Genomic DNA, 15,137 nt, shown 5'->3' with positions numbered 1-15,137 from the left:
GTGGGACTTGGTTTGGGAAAGGACATTGCAGCTCTGGTGCCCAAACAGCCCAGGTGTGTGGTACAGGGCAGCAGTGGCTGCAGGATCCATCCCCTTGGCCAGGCGGGGGCTTTGGAACAGCACAGCTGGCCTGGAGAGGCGCTGGGAAGGTGCCACCAATGCCAGCTTCGGGGAGAGGCTTCCTGGCAGCCCCGACTGCCTGTCCCCCCTCCTCAGCTATTCCTGCCCCTTGTCTTGGAGGCTCAGGGGACAGCAGGGTTTGTCAGCACAGAGCTCAGCCCTGCATCTCTGAGCCCATCCTGCCCTGGGAAAGCCACAGCCCAGCCTCGTGGTTCTCGTGGCTCCTTGCCGGTGTCCCTGCCGGGCTCTGTCCCACAGAGGGGACACAGGAGCTGCCCACGTGCAGCAGCGGATGCTGCGGGCCCGCAGCGCCCCCGGCCCATGGGGTCCCTCCCCCCAGCAGGTGCCCCGGAAAGCGCCGGAGCAGCCCCGGCCCGGCCCGGCCCGGCCCAACCGCCCCGCGCCGCCATTGGCGCAGCCGGGCCGCGATTTTCTCCATATTTGGGCAAACCCAGCGCCGCGTCCCCCGCCCGCCGCGTCACTTCGCCTTTTTGAGGTTTCCCTTGTGTTCTCATTTGCCTCCCGCCCGCCTCCTCCCCGGGCCGGCAGTTTCTGGTTGAGTCACGTTTAACGGCCCCGCTCCCGCCCGGCCTCCGGGACACCGGCGAGCCTGGGAGCAACGGGGAGCGCCCCGCACATCCCGCCCAGGGCCTCTTCCCGGGCCCGGGGGCGAAATGGGCCCGCGCCGGGACCACAGCTCCTCTCTGGGGTGCAGGGGTGGCCTCTCAGCCGTGCCACAGGGACTGTTGCTCTTCCTTGAAGGGTTGCCATGATGGTGGCAGACAATGCTCCATGATGGTGGCAGACAATGCTCTTCCCATCCAAAAAGCTCTTGGGGGCAGTGCTTGGCACTCCTGGCTTTTTGGTGCTGCAGATGTCCCTAGCATCTGTTCTCCTGAAGAGAGAGGGCTCAGAGCCCTCTGTCCCAGGGGTTTTAGGAGGTCACTCTTTGCACTGTCAAGTGGAGAGAGCCATCCCCCTCCCGCCTCTGTCCTGTGTTCTCAGAGGGATGTGGTGTCATTAGGCTTCAGTGTGAATGGTGGCCTGACTGAGACACTGTGGCTCCTTTAGGGCCTGGCCAGGAGATGCTACAGCTTGGCTGTGCGTCCAATGGCTCACCTGGCCACTTTCCTGCTGGCCCCAGGGCAGTGGAGATGGCTCAGGGAGGGTTTGGGTAAGACCCTCCTGTTCCTTCTCCTCCTCATGTTCCTCCTTCTCCTCTTCCTCTTCCTTCTCAAGGCACCAGTTGGATGGAAGCCATGGGGTGCTGGATGGATGGATGGATGGATGGATGGATGGATGGATGATGGATGGATGGATGGATGGATGGATGGATGGATGGATGGATGGATGGATGCAGTCATGGGGTGCTGGATGAAGGGATGCAGCCATGGGGTGCTGGAGGGATAGATGGATGGATGGATGGATGGATGGATGGATGGATGGATGGATGCAGCCATGGGGTGCTGGATGGATGGATGGATGGGTGGATGGATGGATGGATGGATGGATGGATGGATGAATAGATGCAGCCATGGGGTGCTGGAGGGATGGGAATCACACGAGTGTGGCGGGGCAGCTGCCTGTCCCCACCACAGAGCAGGTTCACAGGCCGGGCTGAGGCGCCGGCAGGAGCTCAGCTCGTCTCCCTGCCCCGGGCTGAGGGCTGCACTTCCCCTGCCGGCAGCGAGCGCCGCGACCGCAGGCGAGGAGGGGAAGTTGCTGCGAGGCCGATAAGAACTATCAGCGCTTTCGCAGCGCCCGGGCTGCGCAGCCCGACAAGGGCCCTTCCCCCTGCCCGGCACCGCTGCCCCGGCCCCGCGCTCCTGCTCCCCTGCCCTCCCCGATACTGGGGGAGTTACTGGAAAAGGAACAGCCCTGGGGAGCTCGGCGCTGCTGGGTGGCAGCGAGGTACCCGCGGGGCTCCATGCACAGGAAATTTCGGGGTGCATGGCAATGTCTGAGCTGCCTCCGGGTGCCACAGACGAGGGCAGGGGAAGGCAGAGTGGGGGAGTGGTGCCTGGGGGGTCAGGATTTGTCTCAGGGAGCCCCTGGGAGACACTGAGCAGGTGGGCAGAGTGTGGAGAGGGGCCTTGGGAAAGCTGGGGACCAGATCTTGTCATGAGGTTCCCAGGGAAGGAAATGCAGCTGTTTCAGCCTCCCCCAACCCCAAAAAGCTCCTGGAGCTCCTTCAGACAGACATGAGTGGAGCAGGACCAAATGGTGCAGAGCCAAGGGCTGGAGTAGGAATTCCCACAGCCTTGTTTGCCAGCCAGTAAAATTAACCAATGACTGGGGAATGTGGTAAGTTCATCATCAGCTGGAGACTTTCAGAGACCTCGTCAGAGCCCAAGGAACCAGATCTGCTGATTTCTTCCTTTCTGACACTCAAGCAGGAGAAGGAAACCAGCCCAGGACCCAAAATGTCATATCCCCCATCTGTGCTGGGCTGGGGAAAGAGGAAGCGTCGCCTCCCCCCACTTCTCTGCTGGGAAAGTGCCTGTGGCCCCTCTCTGTGGCCCCTCAGCAGCACAGGCAGGTGCTGGGCAGGGCTCTGCTTGTAGGGACCCCATTTTGGGAAGGCACAGCTTCCTCCCTGCTGTCATCCTGCACATCCCCAGCTCTGGCCACGTGCTTCACTCTCCCCTGACATTTTGTCCTTGGGTACATTCTCCTCCAGCCGCCTCTGTTCAGAAATATCTTCATCTCACTTTGCCCCATGGTCAGCTCAAACTCAGGTTTCTTCACTGGCCCAAACTTCTCAGCCTGTGCTCTGCTCCCAGCCTGCAGTATTTACCAGGGACCAGTTTGTCACCAGCCAGAAGCATGGCCTTGACCCTGGGTCACAGGGGGAAAGTCCCTCAGCAGCACCAGGGGCCAAATCTCTCTGGTTGCCCCCCAAAAGGCTCCTTTCTCTGCTCTGAGAGTGTGGTTGCCTGTACCCTGTGCAGTTTTCACCCCTTGTGATGGCACCCACCACTTCTGGGGAGTGTCCCATGGCACTGAGGTGGCTGATGGCACTGGGGGATGTCTCCAGGATGGTCTCTGGGTTGGCCACAATCTGCTCTCAGGCACAGGGTGGGATTGTTTTGGTGTCCTGTGCAGGGCTGGATGATCTTTGTGGATCCCTTCCAAATGAGGATATTTTGTGGTTCAAACCAAAAATTATATTTACATGCTTCAGGTCCCCATGAGGGCCATTCTGGGAGGCATCTGAAGTCACCTGGCATCAGGAGGCTGCCCATGGACCCAGCCTGTACGTGATGGCCTCTGCCATGGATGAATGCTTGCCCAGCACAGGCCCTGGAGAGGCAGCACAATGCTCCTGGGCTCAGAGCTGCCAGAAGGGCCCTGGGAGACATCACCAACAGCACTTACATTCCTTGCTGCATTTCTCTGCAGCACAGGGAACACAGTGTCCCCAGCCCCATGACCATAAGGGATGGAGATGGGCACAGGGCCAGGGGAGGGTGGGAGACAGGGCAGCTGTTGGTAGCCCAAGGCACGAGGTTCTGATTGGTTTTTTTCCACTGAAACTCCCACCAGCCTTGGTTTGGAAAGGGCTTCCCAACCAATTCCCTCTCTCCTAAAGCCTCCTTTACCTGCTGCCATCAGCACACATGCAGCTCAAGTCAAAACACTTCTGCCTGTGCTGCTGCCTGGTTCTTTTTGGCTTTGCTCTTTCCCTGCCTCTTGCAAACCTGACCAGCACAGTTTTAAAATACATTTCTGTCCAGATTATCAATGTTGAGAGTGAATTGCATTGGCCTAAAAAGAAGCCTTTGGCAGAGGCACATGAAAACCAGTGCAGGGACAGACATAGCCCCATTTATGGTCACTTTTGGGGATTTAGCCTGTAGGTTTCAATCTAGTTTAGTGGTGGGCTTACCCTGGTGCTGAGATGGGGTGGTGCTAGCTGTGCAAAATCCACCTGCTCTGTGTCCCAGCACCATCCCAGTGCCGTCACCGGGGCCATTGGGACCTGGATGTGCCAACCTCCAAACCCAGCTTTCAGTTTTCTTCCCGGGCCTCACATCCCTGTTGGTCGCTGCAGCTGCCCGGGCCGGGGGAAGTTTGGTGCTGCCGAGCCCCGGGGGTGGGAGGCTGCAGGAAGCCGCTTGCGCCACGCGTTTCCTAAAGCAAGGCTTGGGGATGTGACTCGCTGGCCTCTGTGTCCCCACTGCTTCACCCCACTGACCAGGCAGCCCCTGAATCCTGCAGCCCCTGCACGGGGACCCTCCATGGGCAGGAACTGCCCCCGTGCAGGTCCCACCACTGGGATGGGGCGAGGGGCCACAGCGCAGCCGAGCAGCCGTGGGAGGTGGATTCAGTTACTGTCACCCTGTGCAAACACCTCTTTTTTTTCCCCCCTTTCTTTCTTTTTTTTCTTTTTTTTTTTTTTTTTTTTTTTTTTTTTTTTTTTTTTTGTACAAACATGTTTGTCGCTGTCAGCAGCAAAGCCCACGAGAGCGTAACCGGCTGGTGCTTCCTGGCCCGGTGCTGGGCCGGCTGCGGTTGGGCTGCGGGGCGGCGCTGGGTGGGAGCGGCACCGTTATCTGCTCTGCAGCCGCGGCTCTTCCTGTGCGGGGCCACGTGGGCAGGATGGGGTTAAAAGCAGCCCCGCGCCCCACGGGGGCCCATTGCTCCCCAGGCAGCGCCCCATGAGCACCCCGCGACCCCGGCAGCGGCACCCGGCACGGGCCACCAGCGTCTGCCCTGGGCCACCAACACCTGCCCTGGGCCACCAGCGCCTGGCGCTCACCTCCGCGCCCGGTGCGGGCCACCGGCACCCGCGGGGGTCACCCACGCCCGGCGAGAGCCGCCCGCACCCAGCCGGTAACGGAGCCGGGCCCGGGGGCGGCACGGGGTGCCCGGAGGCCCTGGTGCCACCGCCAGCGGGGCACGGGGGGCCGGGGCCCATGACAGGTAAGGGGGCACAGTGGGTGGCAGGGGAGGAGGTGCCATGCTGGGCAGAGGCGGGCAGAGCGGGAAGTGTCCAAAGCAGAAGTGGCAGCCACGGGGATTTTGGTGGCAGCCAGGACAGGACTGGGTGGACGCGGAGGCTGGTATGGCAGGTGAGGCTCTTGGGGCTGGGTGGTCTCAATGGTGGGGACATGGGGGTGACCCCAGAGGGCAGCGGGGACATCCGAAGGATCTCCGTGTGTCCGGCAGATGGGGTGAGGGGGGCCCAGGCAGAGCAGCAGGACAGTGAGCTCCTGTGACCTCTGGGCAGGGATGGGACAAAGGGGACTTCAGTAAAGGATGGGAGAGCAAGGAGGGTCCCCATGACGACATTTCAAGAGGGACCCATTGCCATGGATCTCTGCCATAGGGACGAGGCACTGCAGGCAGTCTCTGTCACGCAGATGGCGTTTGCCGTGGGCTCACCACCACGGGGACAAGGTCAGGGAGCCCTCTGTGGCCAGGATGCCATTTAGGTGGGGTCCCCTCATGGGGACATGGCACGGTTGGGCCCTCTGTGATGCAGGTGGGATTTGAGGGACAAGGATGGAGTTTGAGATGGGATCTCACCCTTGGTGTCCCCACATGGGGGGTCCTCTGAGACTGGGGTGGGGTCTGAAGGGCAGCAATGGAGCTCAAGGTGGAATCTCCCCTATGGGACAAGGCAAGGGGTCCTCTGGGAATGCGATGGGAGCTGGAGGTGTCCCCCTGGGATCAAAGCAAACGCACCCTCTGTGCCTAGGATGAGGTTTGAGAGGGGGTGATGGTGTTTGCAATGTGGACCAGGCATTAAAAGCAGGGACAGGGCATTTGGGTTCTCTGTGACCAAGATGGGGTCTGATGTGGGGTCCTTCCTTTGAGAATGAGTAAAAACTGTCCCCTTCGACCAGGATGAGATATTAACTGACCTCCCTGCCTTGGGGAAAAACTTAGGGTGTCCCCTGTGCCCAGGACAGGGCTCGAGGTGGGGCTGTGGAGTATGAGGTAGGGTCTCACCCATGTGTAAAAGGTGAGGCTCTTCCCTGTGCTTGGGCGGGGGGGTTTGGGGGGACAAGGGAGGCCAAGGCAGGATCTCCCCCCAGGATAAGGATGTCCCCCATGCTCGGCATGGCTCCCAGAAGGTGACACTGCCATAGGGTCTCTGTCCCGGGGCCGGAGCAGAGCTGCCATTCGTGTCTGTGGCCGAGGTGCCCATGGCCACGTGGGGTGTGGCACGGCCACGTGTGGGGAAGGAGCTGCACGCCGGAGGAGAGCGGCCGCCGACAGCGACTGAGAGACAGTGCAGTCACCCATAAAGTAGAAAGCACTACTAAACAGCACTGCAGGGTGTAGTGTTTCCTACTTTATGGATGAGTGTACTGTGGGCTACGGAGAAGAGAGCGCAGAGCAGCACGGAGCCACAAGCCCATCGAGCGCCGCCGGGCCCTGCCTGGCCCACAGCACCCACCCAGAGCTCCAGCACCCGCCGGGGCTGCTCTGCTTGTCCCCACTTGTCCCCCTGACACTGGCATGGCCACGTGGGCGGGAGAGGCCAACGCAGTGTCCCGTGGGTGGCACTGGAAGGAGCCATCCCATTGGCATGAGCCTCGCACTGAGAGGCCAGGTAGGCAGCAAAGCCTCCCGAGCACGTTTTTCCCCCCACCTTCATTTTCCAGGAGGTGAAGCCCTGGGGAGAGCTGGGCAGTGGCTGGAGCATGGGAGGCAGAGTGGGGTTCCTGGTGATTGCTGGGTTCAGCAGGGTGAGGGGCTGCTAAATAAAACTCTTTTGGTATTGACTTGTGGATTTTTTAATGCAATTCCTGAGAACTGGGGAGAAGCTCTTTGCTGTGCCCAGGGCCACGTGCGGTGGGGTCATTCCGGATTTGGAGCTTTGGGGAGCCTGGGAGACACCGTGGCTGGGGGTGGTGGCTGGCCAATCTCAGCCCATTGGCACAAGATGGTCTCCTTCAGTCCCCTGAGGGTCACCAGCACAGCTGCTGTGTCCCATGGCAGCCCCAGCCGTGGTCACAAGGCCATGTGGAGCCAAAACCTCCAAAACTCCTACAATCCCAGTCTCCTTCCATCCACATGTCCCTGCCCCTGTTTCCTGGGGGTCTAAAACCAACCCACCTTCCACAGAGGAGGTTTGGGCCTTCTTCCCAAATGTCAGCTCCCAATGTTCCTTCAAGCATTGTCCCTTTGTCTTTGACTCCCCGTGTCCTGCCTGTGGAAGACGGCATTTAAAAATAGTAGGAAAAAATATTAAAAATACTTTTTTTTTTTTTTTAAATGCAAATGCCACTGGAAAGTTTTTACATTTTGTAAAACTTGCTATGCTGGTCTCGGGATCATTTGGTGGGGTTTACTGAGTTTGTGGTATTTTTCTTTCACTGAGCTGTCCAGAAATGACTGGGGTGTTTTACTTCTTGCTGTCCCAGCTTTCCCAGGTTCCCTGGCTTTGTGGCTGTTCAAAGGGGATGTGGAAGAAAAAAAAAAATCAAATCAAAACTGTCGTCATGGTCACAAGGAGACAACTTTTTAAACAGTAAAAACGAAAAAGGGCTAAAAAAAACCCCAAGCAGCCACTGCGGACTGCCCTGAACAGCTTTCAGTTTGTGAGCACTGGGAGGGAAAAGCAAATTCACATTTTTAACATGCAAAAGCTTTGAAAATTTTCCTCCTAATAATGTGCATTCAAGTATTAGGAAGGATAAATATCCAATCTTCATGCCCAAGGTCTGTTGGGGTTGCAGATACTACTCAGTGGTCACTGCTAGGAGAGACAATTGGAAAGGTGGTTCGTGCTGAGAGCAGCAAAACAGAAACTGCTACTTTTTTCCTGCTTTTTTAAATAAAACCCTCAATTTTTTCAAGGCCTCCCTCCATCCTGAAGGCATTTTAGCAGGTTTCTGCAAGGAAACGGGTCCTGTCCCTGTTGGGGTGAGCTCCCAGTCCTCACACGACCTCGCTGCCCCAGGAATGCCCCAAGCAGGGCAGGGTTTGGGGCTGAGACCCCTCTGGGGGCAGGGGGGTGTGGGTGTCCATCCCAGAGCTCTCAGGATGGCTCTGGAAGGGCTGTGGGGACCAACAGAGCCCAGCCAGGCTCTTGCCAGGCTCCCTGTGCCAGCCTGAGCTGGTGTTGCCACACCACAGCACGCTGCAGCTGCCAGGGCTGGGGCTCACTGTGGACCCTGGCAGGGCCAGCCCAGCACATTCCTTTTCTAGGTTATTTTTAACAAGGGTTCCATCCCAGTGCTGCTCCAGTTCCCTGCCAGTGTCCGTGTGCTGCTGGGCATGGCAGGATCGGGGGAATGGGGCCATGTGCATCCTCCTTGGAGCTGCTCCAGGACGCATCAGACCTCAGGCTCAGGAAGTGTTGTGGGAGCTGGAGGGCTCTGCTGGCACAGCAGGTGCCCACTTGTGTCCCTGCATGTCCCTGCAGCCACCAGCATGGCTCATGAACAGAGACAGGATGATCATGTGCTGCAGCCATTCCCAGGGCACTGCCAGAAGGAGGGTGGGAATGGGTTGGCACCTGCCAATCCCCTCAGCTCCCTGAGAGCTGACACACGTCACTGTCCCCACACCCTGGGGACCTCCCTCAGGGCTGCCTTGGCCTCTCATGCTCATTCTTGTGCTTCTTTCCCAGCCAAAACCACAGCAGAGCTCACACTGTCCACTCCAGTCCCTGCTAGAATGCCCAAAACCAGGGCAGGACCCATCAGGCACTCACTGGACAGAACTGCCTGTAGGGCCTGCAGGTGCTGGGCCAGGAGCCTCAGTGAGGCTCAGCCCTGGCTCTTCAGGCCTTGGCTGGGCTTTTGTAAGTAAAGCTCTGTTGGCTCTGATCTCCTCAGCAGGCTCTGGATCATCACTGTAAGAATCCTGTCTCCAGTCACATGTGCTGGCTGGAGCCCAAACCAACCAGTTTGTGTCTGGCCCTGCACCTGGCTGGACGCACCTTTGCTGGAGCCTTATTTCCAGCTCTAGCTCTGTCTCCTCCTGATCCTGGCTGGGGTCCCTGTCCTGGCTCATCTGATCTTGTCTGGGGCTGTCCAGGGACCCCATTAGCACTGTCCTGCTCAGTTCTGGGATGGCCCCTGGGGTTTGAGGATGCTGAGTGTTCTGGATCACACCCGGGTTCCCCTTTGCTGCTCACTGTGGAGCAGCCCTGTCCTTGCTGCTGTCTGCTGGAGAGCACAGGGACACCATGCACTGGATCCCTGTCCCTGCAGGGCCAGGCACAGACCCGGCTCCCTGGAGGCCTTTGGAGAGCAGTGGGAACTGCTGGAGGGCTCTCCTGGGACCCTTTGTCATCTCCCCACATTTGAGCTGTTGATCTTGAGCTCTCCAGTGTCACTGTTGCTCTTAATTTCCTCTATATTATCACCTCCTTTCCCTGAGCCTGTGGTTTCCCCTGTCCTGGAGAGTTTCAAGGATCTTTCTGGGTCTCCTCTGCAGGGAGCACAGCCCCACAGCAGGTACCTGGGCAACCTGGAGGACCAAGGGGACCTGGAGCACCCCATCCCTGTAGCCCTCATGAGAACTTTGTGACTCGGAGCTCAGGGACCTCATAACCCACCGAGTTTTCAATAGCCCAGATAAATTTTTCCTCTAACCTTTTAAAGTAGACTTAATAAGGACTTACCCAGCTGTAGGCTGGCCAAGATGTGAAAGATCATCTCCAGCTTCCCAAGCTCAGGGCCTCAGGAGATATCCTCTCCCCAGGAATGGTGTGGGGTTGGGGTTAGAGTTAGTTTGGGTTAGGACACCCTGTCCTTCATGTCACCTAACTGGGGCTTTCCCTGAAGGCTGTGGTGGGTCCAGACTTGTGCCTGGGGGTCCCTGGTCCCTCTTTCTCCAGAGCAGCCCCAGCAGTGCCGTGGAGCCAGGTGGGTCTGGCACACATCTGTGGGACAGGGGAAAGGTGCTCAGGGTCAGTGGGGGCAGCATGCTCCAGCTGAGCCAGGCAGAGCCTGAGCAGCACAGGGCAGTGGAAGCACAAAGCAAGTGGGGGTTCTGAGAAGGCTGACAGTCACAGGAAATCTTATCAGGGTGCATTTCTCCTCCCACTGCTGCTGCCTCCGCCTAATGAAACCTGCTCGTTCTGTCTCACTGGGGAGCTGAGCTGTGCCTGGCTGTTCTTCCACACTGGTTCAGCACCTGCAGAGCCTGCCTGGTACCTTGCCAAGGGGAACATCTATGGGCAGGAACTGAGGGGATCTGAGTGGTGGGAGATGGTGAGATCTACCCTGACCTGTTCCTGCAGCACAAGGAGCCACATGAGCTGGTGGTTTCAGGGTACATGATTACCAGAAGACAGAGGAAGGTGGGATCAGTTTTCTGGAATCTTCCCTTTAGTCTGTTAGCTGCATTTTCTCCTCATTACAAGCTTGGGGCTTCCCTCCACCATACACAAACACCCCTTACGAACGGGCTTGGAGATAGAGGATTCAGGTGGGATGGCAGAGTCCTGCACGCTGTGAGAGGTGCCTTGTAGCCACACCCAGATGTGAGAGAGACCCTGCCAGACCCAGTGATAACTCCCTACACACAGGACCCATCCAAGTGGGTCCTACACCCGTGGCAGTCTGCAGTGAATTTACTGTCTCGATGTGCCTGGGCTCAGGCAGATGTGACACACAGCTGGTGGCGTTGGGCTCAAGAGGTGACTCGTGCTCATCTGGATGGGCTGGAGAGGCTGCTCAAAGGAGGTGCCTACAGAGTGGTGTCTGACAGGGGCACAGAAGGCCCCCCCCCCCCGGTACCTCTTCTGGAGAAGGTGGCCCCAGGCAGGTTCCTCTGATGGCTCCACTGCCACAAAGGGAGCAGCACGTGTGAGATGCCAAACACCACCCACGCTGCAGCAGGGAGCCACCAGCAGTGGCACTGAGAGCTGTTACCACATACAAGGACATGGGGAGGCAGGACCTCTCCCAGCTGCTCAGGGGTTTGGGGATCACCAATCCCTCTTGGGTTTTGGGATCAGCAAACCTCGCTCTGCAGTGGGTCAGGCATTGAGTGGGGCTGGGGACAGGGCCAAACAGATGTCCCCCAGGGTGGCCCAGTGGTTTTCCCCTGAGCATCACTGGCACTGTGCAGCCTGATGTATGATGTGATCTCCATCAAAGACACAGCACGGCAGGGAGGAGGCAGGGAGAGACAGAGCAGACGCCTGCCTGCTCCGTGTGTGGGGGGATGGCGGTGCCCGCTTGGCTGTGGCGTTATGCTGTGAACTCCTGTCACCAGGGATCACATCACCCACCCTCTCCCTGCCTGCTCACACACTGCTCTGCCACTTGTCCCAGCTCTTTTCAGAAGAGGGTTGTTTCCAGAACGGTGTGTCCGGGAGGTTCTGAGGTTTAGCTCACCCTGTAGAAAGGTGTGCAAGCCAAGCCTGGGAAAGAACCAGGCATCCTGGGCAGAGCTGAGGGCATCCCCAGGGCAAAGTTGGGCATCAGCCGGGGGCAGAGGTGGGCATCCTTGCAGGAAATCAGGCACCCTGGGGCAGAGCTGAGCATTCTCGAGGCAGAGATGGGCATCCCTGGGGAAGGACAGGGCATCCTGGGGTAGAGCTGAGCATTCCCGGGTCAGAGCTGAGCATCTCTGGGGCACAGCTAGGTATCCTGGCCAGAGCCGGGTGTCCAGGGCCAGAGCTGAGCAGCCCTGGGGCAGAGCCGAGCAGGGGCTCGGGCCGTTGCTGTCCCCAAGCCCCCATGGCGGCGGCTCCCCGGCCCCGGTGCAGGGGATGCGGTGCAGGGGATGCGGTGCAGGGGATGCGGTGCAGGGGATGCGGTGCGGGGGATGCGGGGCAGGGGATGCGGTGCAGGGGATGCGGTGCGGGGGATGCGGGGCAGGGGATGCGGTGCAGGGGATGCGGTGTGGGGGGAGATGCGGTGCAGGGGATGCGGTGCGGGGATGCGGTGCAGGGGGAGATGCGGTGCGGGGGATGCGGTGCAGGGGATGCGGTGCAGGGGATGCGGTGCAGGGGATGCGGTGCGGGGGGATGCGGTGCGGGGGATGCGGTGCAGGGGATGCGGTGCAGGGGATGCGGTGCGGGGGATGCGGTGCGGGGGATGCGGGGCAGGGGGATGCGGGGCAGGGGGGATGCGGTGCGGGGGGATGCGGGGCAGGGGATGCGGTGCGGGGGATGCGGTGCGGGGGGATGCGGGGCAGGGGGAGATGCGGTGCGGGAGATGCGGGGCAGGGGGAGATGCGGTGCAGGGGATGCGGGGCAGGGGATGCGGTGCAGGGGATGCGGTGCGGGGATGCGGTGCGGGGATGCGGTGCGGGGGGATGCGGTGCAGGGGATGCGGTGCAGGGGATGCGGTGCGGGGATGCGGTGCGGGGGGATGCGGTGCAGGGGATGCGGTGCGGGGATGCGGTGCGGGGATGCGGTGCGGGGGGATGCGGGGCAGGGGATGCGGTGCAGGGGATGCGGTGCGGGGATGCGGTGCGGGGGGATGCGGTGCAGGGGATGCGGTGCGGGGGATGCGGTGCGGGGGATGCGGTGCGGGGGGATGCGGGGCAGGGGGAGATGCGGTGCGGGGGATGCGGGGCAGGGGGATGCGGGGCAGGGGGAGATGCGGTGCAGGGGATGCGGGGCAGGGGATGCGGTGCAGGGGATGCGGTGCGGGGATGCGGTGCGGGGGGATGCGGCTCAGCACCGCTGCCCCCCCGCCGCCGCCTCATCAATAGGCACCAGACCCCGCTCCGCAGCGTTGCCGTGGAAACGGGCGGAGCCGCCGCCATTGGCGGCCCGGGGCGCGGCGCGGCCCTCCCGGTGCCCGGCCCGGCTCCGTATTGATGACTCGGCAGCGGCTGCGCCGGGGGCTGCCCGGGGCCGCGGCGAGGGGCTGGCAGCACCCCCGGCCCCTCCGCTACGTCATGGGGCCGCGGGCGGCGGGGGCCTGAGGGCGGCGGGAGCAGCCTCCGCACGGGGAGCCGCGGATCCGGGCGGGGACGGAGCCATTCCCGGTGCGGGACGGAGCCAGCCCCGGTGCGGGGATGTTGCTGCCGCGGCCGCCCCCGACCCCGGTCTCGCCGCGGAGGAGCGCGGCCCGGGCTGCTCCCGCCGCCGCTCTGATGCCTTCGGCTTTCCCTCGGCTTATCCCATGCCGTGTCCCGACGTGCCGGGCAGCGGAGTGAGCCCAGCGCTGCCCCAGCCATGCAGGAGCCGGAGCGCGGCGTGCCCAGCGCGGCCCCGGGGCACAGCGGGGTCCCCGCCGCCTCCGCCCGCCCGGACCTGGACACGCGTGAAGGCGCGGGGGGTGACACGGCCGGCTGCCGGCTGTCCCTGGGCTCGGAGCAGGACGGAGCACCCCAGCCCCAGGAGGAGTCCTCGGGAACCCCCCGCGTCCCTCCGCCGGACGCCCAGCGGGTTCACTCCGCACCGGAGCTCGTCAGGCCGCTGCGAGCGATGGAGCGGACAGACAGAGCCCCCAAGGTAAGGCGGGGGTCGGGCTGTGTTTGCTCATCCTGGGGGAGACGCGGAAGGATGTCACCTCGGTACGAGACGGGGAACTGGGAGAGCGGGGCTGCGGCTGAGCCATCCCCAAACCCATCCCCGTGGGGCCGGCACCTGCCACAGCCGCTGCCACACACCCGCGGGAGAGAAAGGAGCCTTTGCTGTCCTTCAGCAGGGATTTCCAGCTGCGTCTGCCCTGGAGGACGCTGGAGCTGGTGCGGGGTCTTGCCGGAGCCCACCTGGAACAGGCACAGCCCTGTACCAGCCGAGGCTGAGCCATCCTTGCAGCATGTACCCGTTCCGGCAGCATCAATGGCTCTGCAGACAGTGTCAGGGACATGATTCAGTGCCGCCCTCTTCCAGAGCATCCCCTCTCCTCTCTGGGGAGCCCTGGAGGACTTGGGGCACCTCCACTGCAGAAGGAACCAGCCCCTGCAGGAGCACTCAGGCACCTCGGGCAGTGCAATGCCCGGCCCTGCAGCATCTCCCTAAAAACAGCCCAAAAGGCCTCCTCAGGATCTCACCGCCTTGATCTGGGTCACAGAAGTTCATCAGCTCACCCTGTTTAGGACAGTTTGCCACCCTTTCCCATGGGGAACATCAGCCATCTTCTTGGGGTCTCCTGGAATCTGGGGGAGCTCTGTGGTGCTTTTAAAATAGGGGAGAAAATGGCTCTTGACTTTTTCTTATTGAGCGCAGGGGAGAAGAGCTGCCCAGTGCTGCTCGGGGTTTAGCAGGGGTGTTTTGAGCAAGGCTGGGCTGTGCTGCTGAGCCCAGCTGGAGAGCAGCCTGGAGCAGCCTTGGGAGGAACGGCACCCCTGGAAACCCTCCGGGGGAGAACATGATTTCACTGCAGCCCAGTTTGTAAAGGGTCTCTTCTGAAAGGCTGTTTATTGTGATAATAGGGAAAAACCACATTGAACCTTGGTCGGACTCTGACCCCAGCCCTGCTGTGCCAAAAGCGCCACAGTCAAAATATGGGGCAGCAGAATGGGATGGATTTCTGTTCCCACCCCTCTTTTGTATCCCAGGAGTCCAGTCAGTTGTGCCAGACTTACTGTCTTCGGAGAATCCTGGAATGGTTTGGGTTGGAAGGGACCTTACAGGCCATCTCGTTCCAGCCCACCTTCCACTAGACCAGCTTGGCACAAGCCCTGCCCAGTGTGTCCTGGAACACTTTCCTTTGGGAGAGCCGGCTGGCAAGGGAGGGAGTGGGTGCTCTGTCCTGGTGGGAGCCCGAGTGGAAGGCTGGGGTTGGAAGGAGGGCAGGTGGCTGGTGCAGAGGGGTGTTTGTGGGTGCTCCAGCAGCTGAACTGCACCTGTGTGGTGGGAGCAGTGCACTGGTTCTTGCTGATCCCTGCAGTGGGTCCCCCCTATTGGTCTCTATGGAGGTGACTGCTGAGCACCTGCCATCCAGTTTGCCTTTGTCCTTGGGCTGCATCGAGTGTTTTCCTGCCATCCTGGAGGCTCCCGGCTGAGTGGGAGCCTTGCCATGGCATTCTGGCAGCACCACAGTAGTACCATCAGGTAACCATGTACTGTGGTGGGATTGGTGGTGCTGGTGGTGGTGGGATGTGCTCTGGTGCCAGACTGATGGTGCTGTGGGACC

At 60.9% G+C, this 15,137-nt stretch overlaps 1 protein-coding gene across 7 annotated transcripts in view; it reads left to right on the top strand.

Moving 5' to 3' along the window:
- Nucleotides 1-13,228: 13,228 nt before the first annotated feature.
- TSPOAP1 (TSPO associated protein 1) overlaps nucleotides 13,229-15,137 on the top strand; it is a 68,055-nt gene continuing 66,146 nt past the window's right edge. For all 7 annotated transcript variants that reach the window (XM_059486814.1, XM_059486813.1, XM_059486811.1 and 4 more), the window contains exon 1: nucleotides 13,229-13,507. In XM_059486814.1, the coding sequence (XP_059342797.1) occupies nucleotides 13,229-13,507 (279 nt within the window). The remainder of the gene's footprint in view (nucleotides 13,508-15,137) is intronic.

Source organism: Ammospiza nelsoni, chromosome 21, assembly GCF_027579445.1.
Source record: "Ammospiza nelsoni isolate bAmmNel1 chromosome 21, bAmmNel1.pri, whole genome shotgun sequence".
Lineage (NCBI taxonomy): Eukaryota > Metazoa > Chordata > Aves > Passeriformes > Passerellidae > Ammospiza > Ammospiza nelsoni.
Note: the sequence above shows the minus strand (reverse complement) of the source record. Positions and strands in the feature narration are given on the sequence as shown.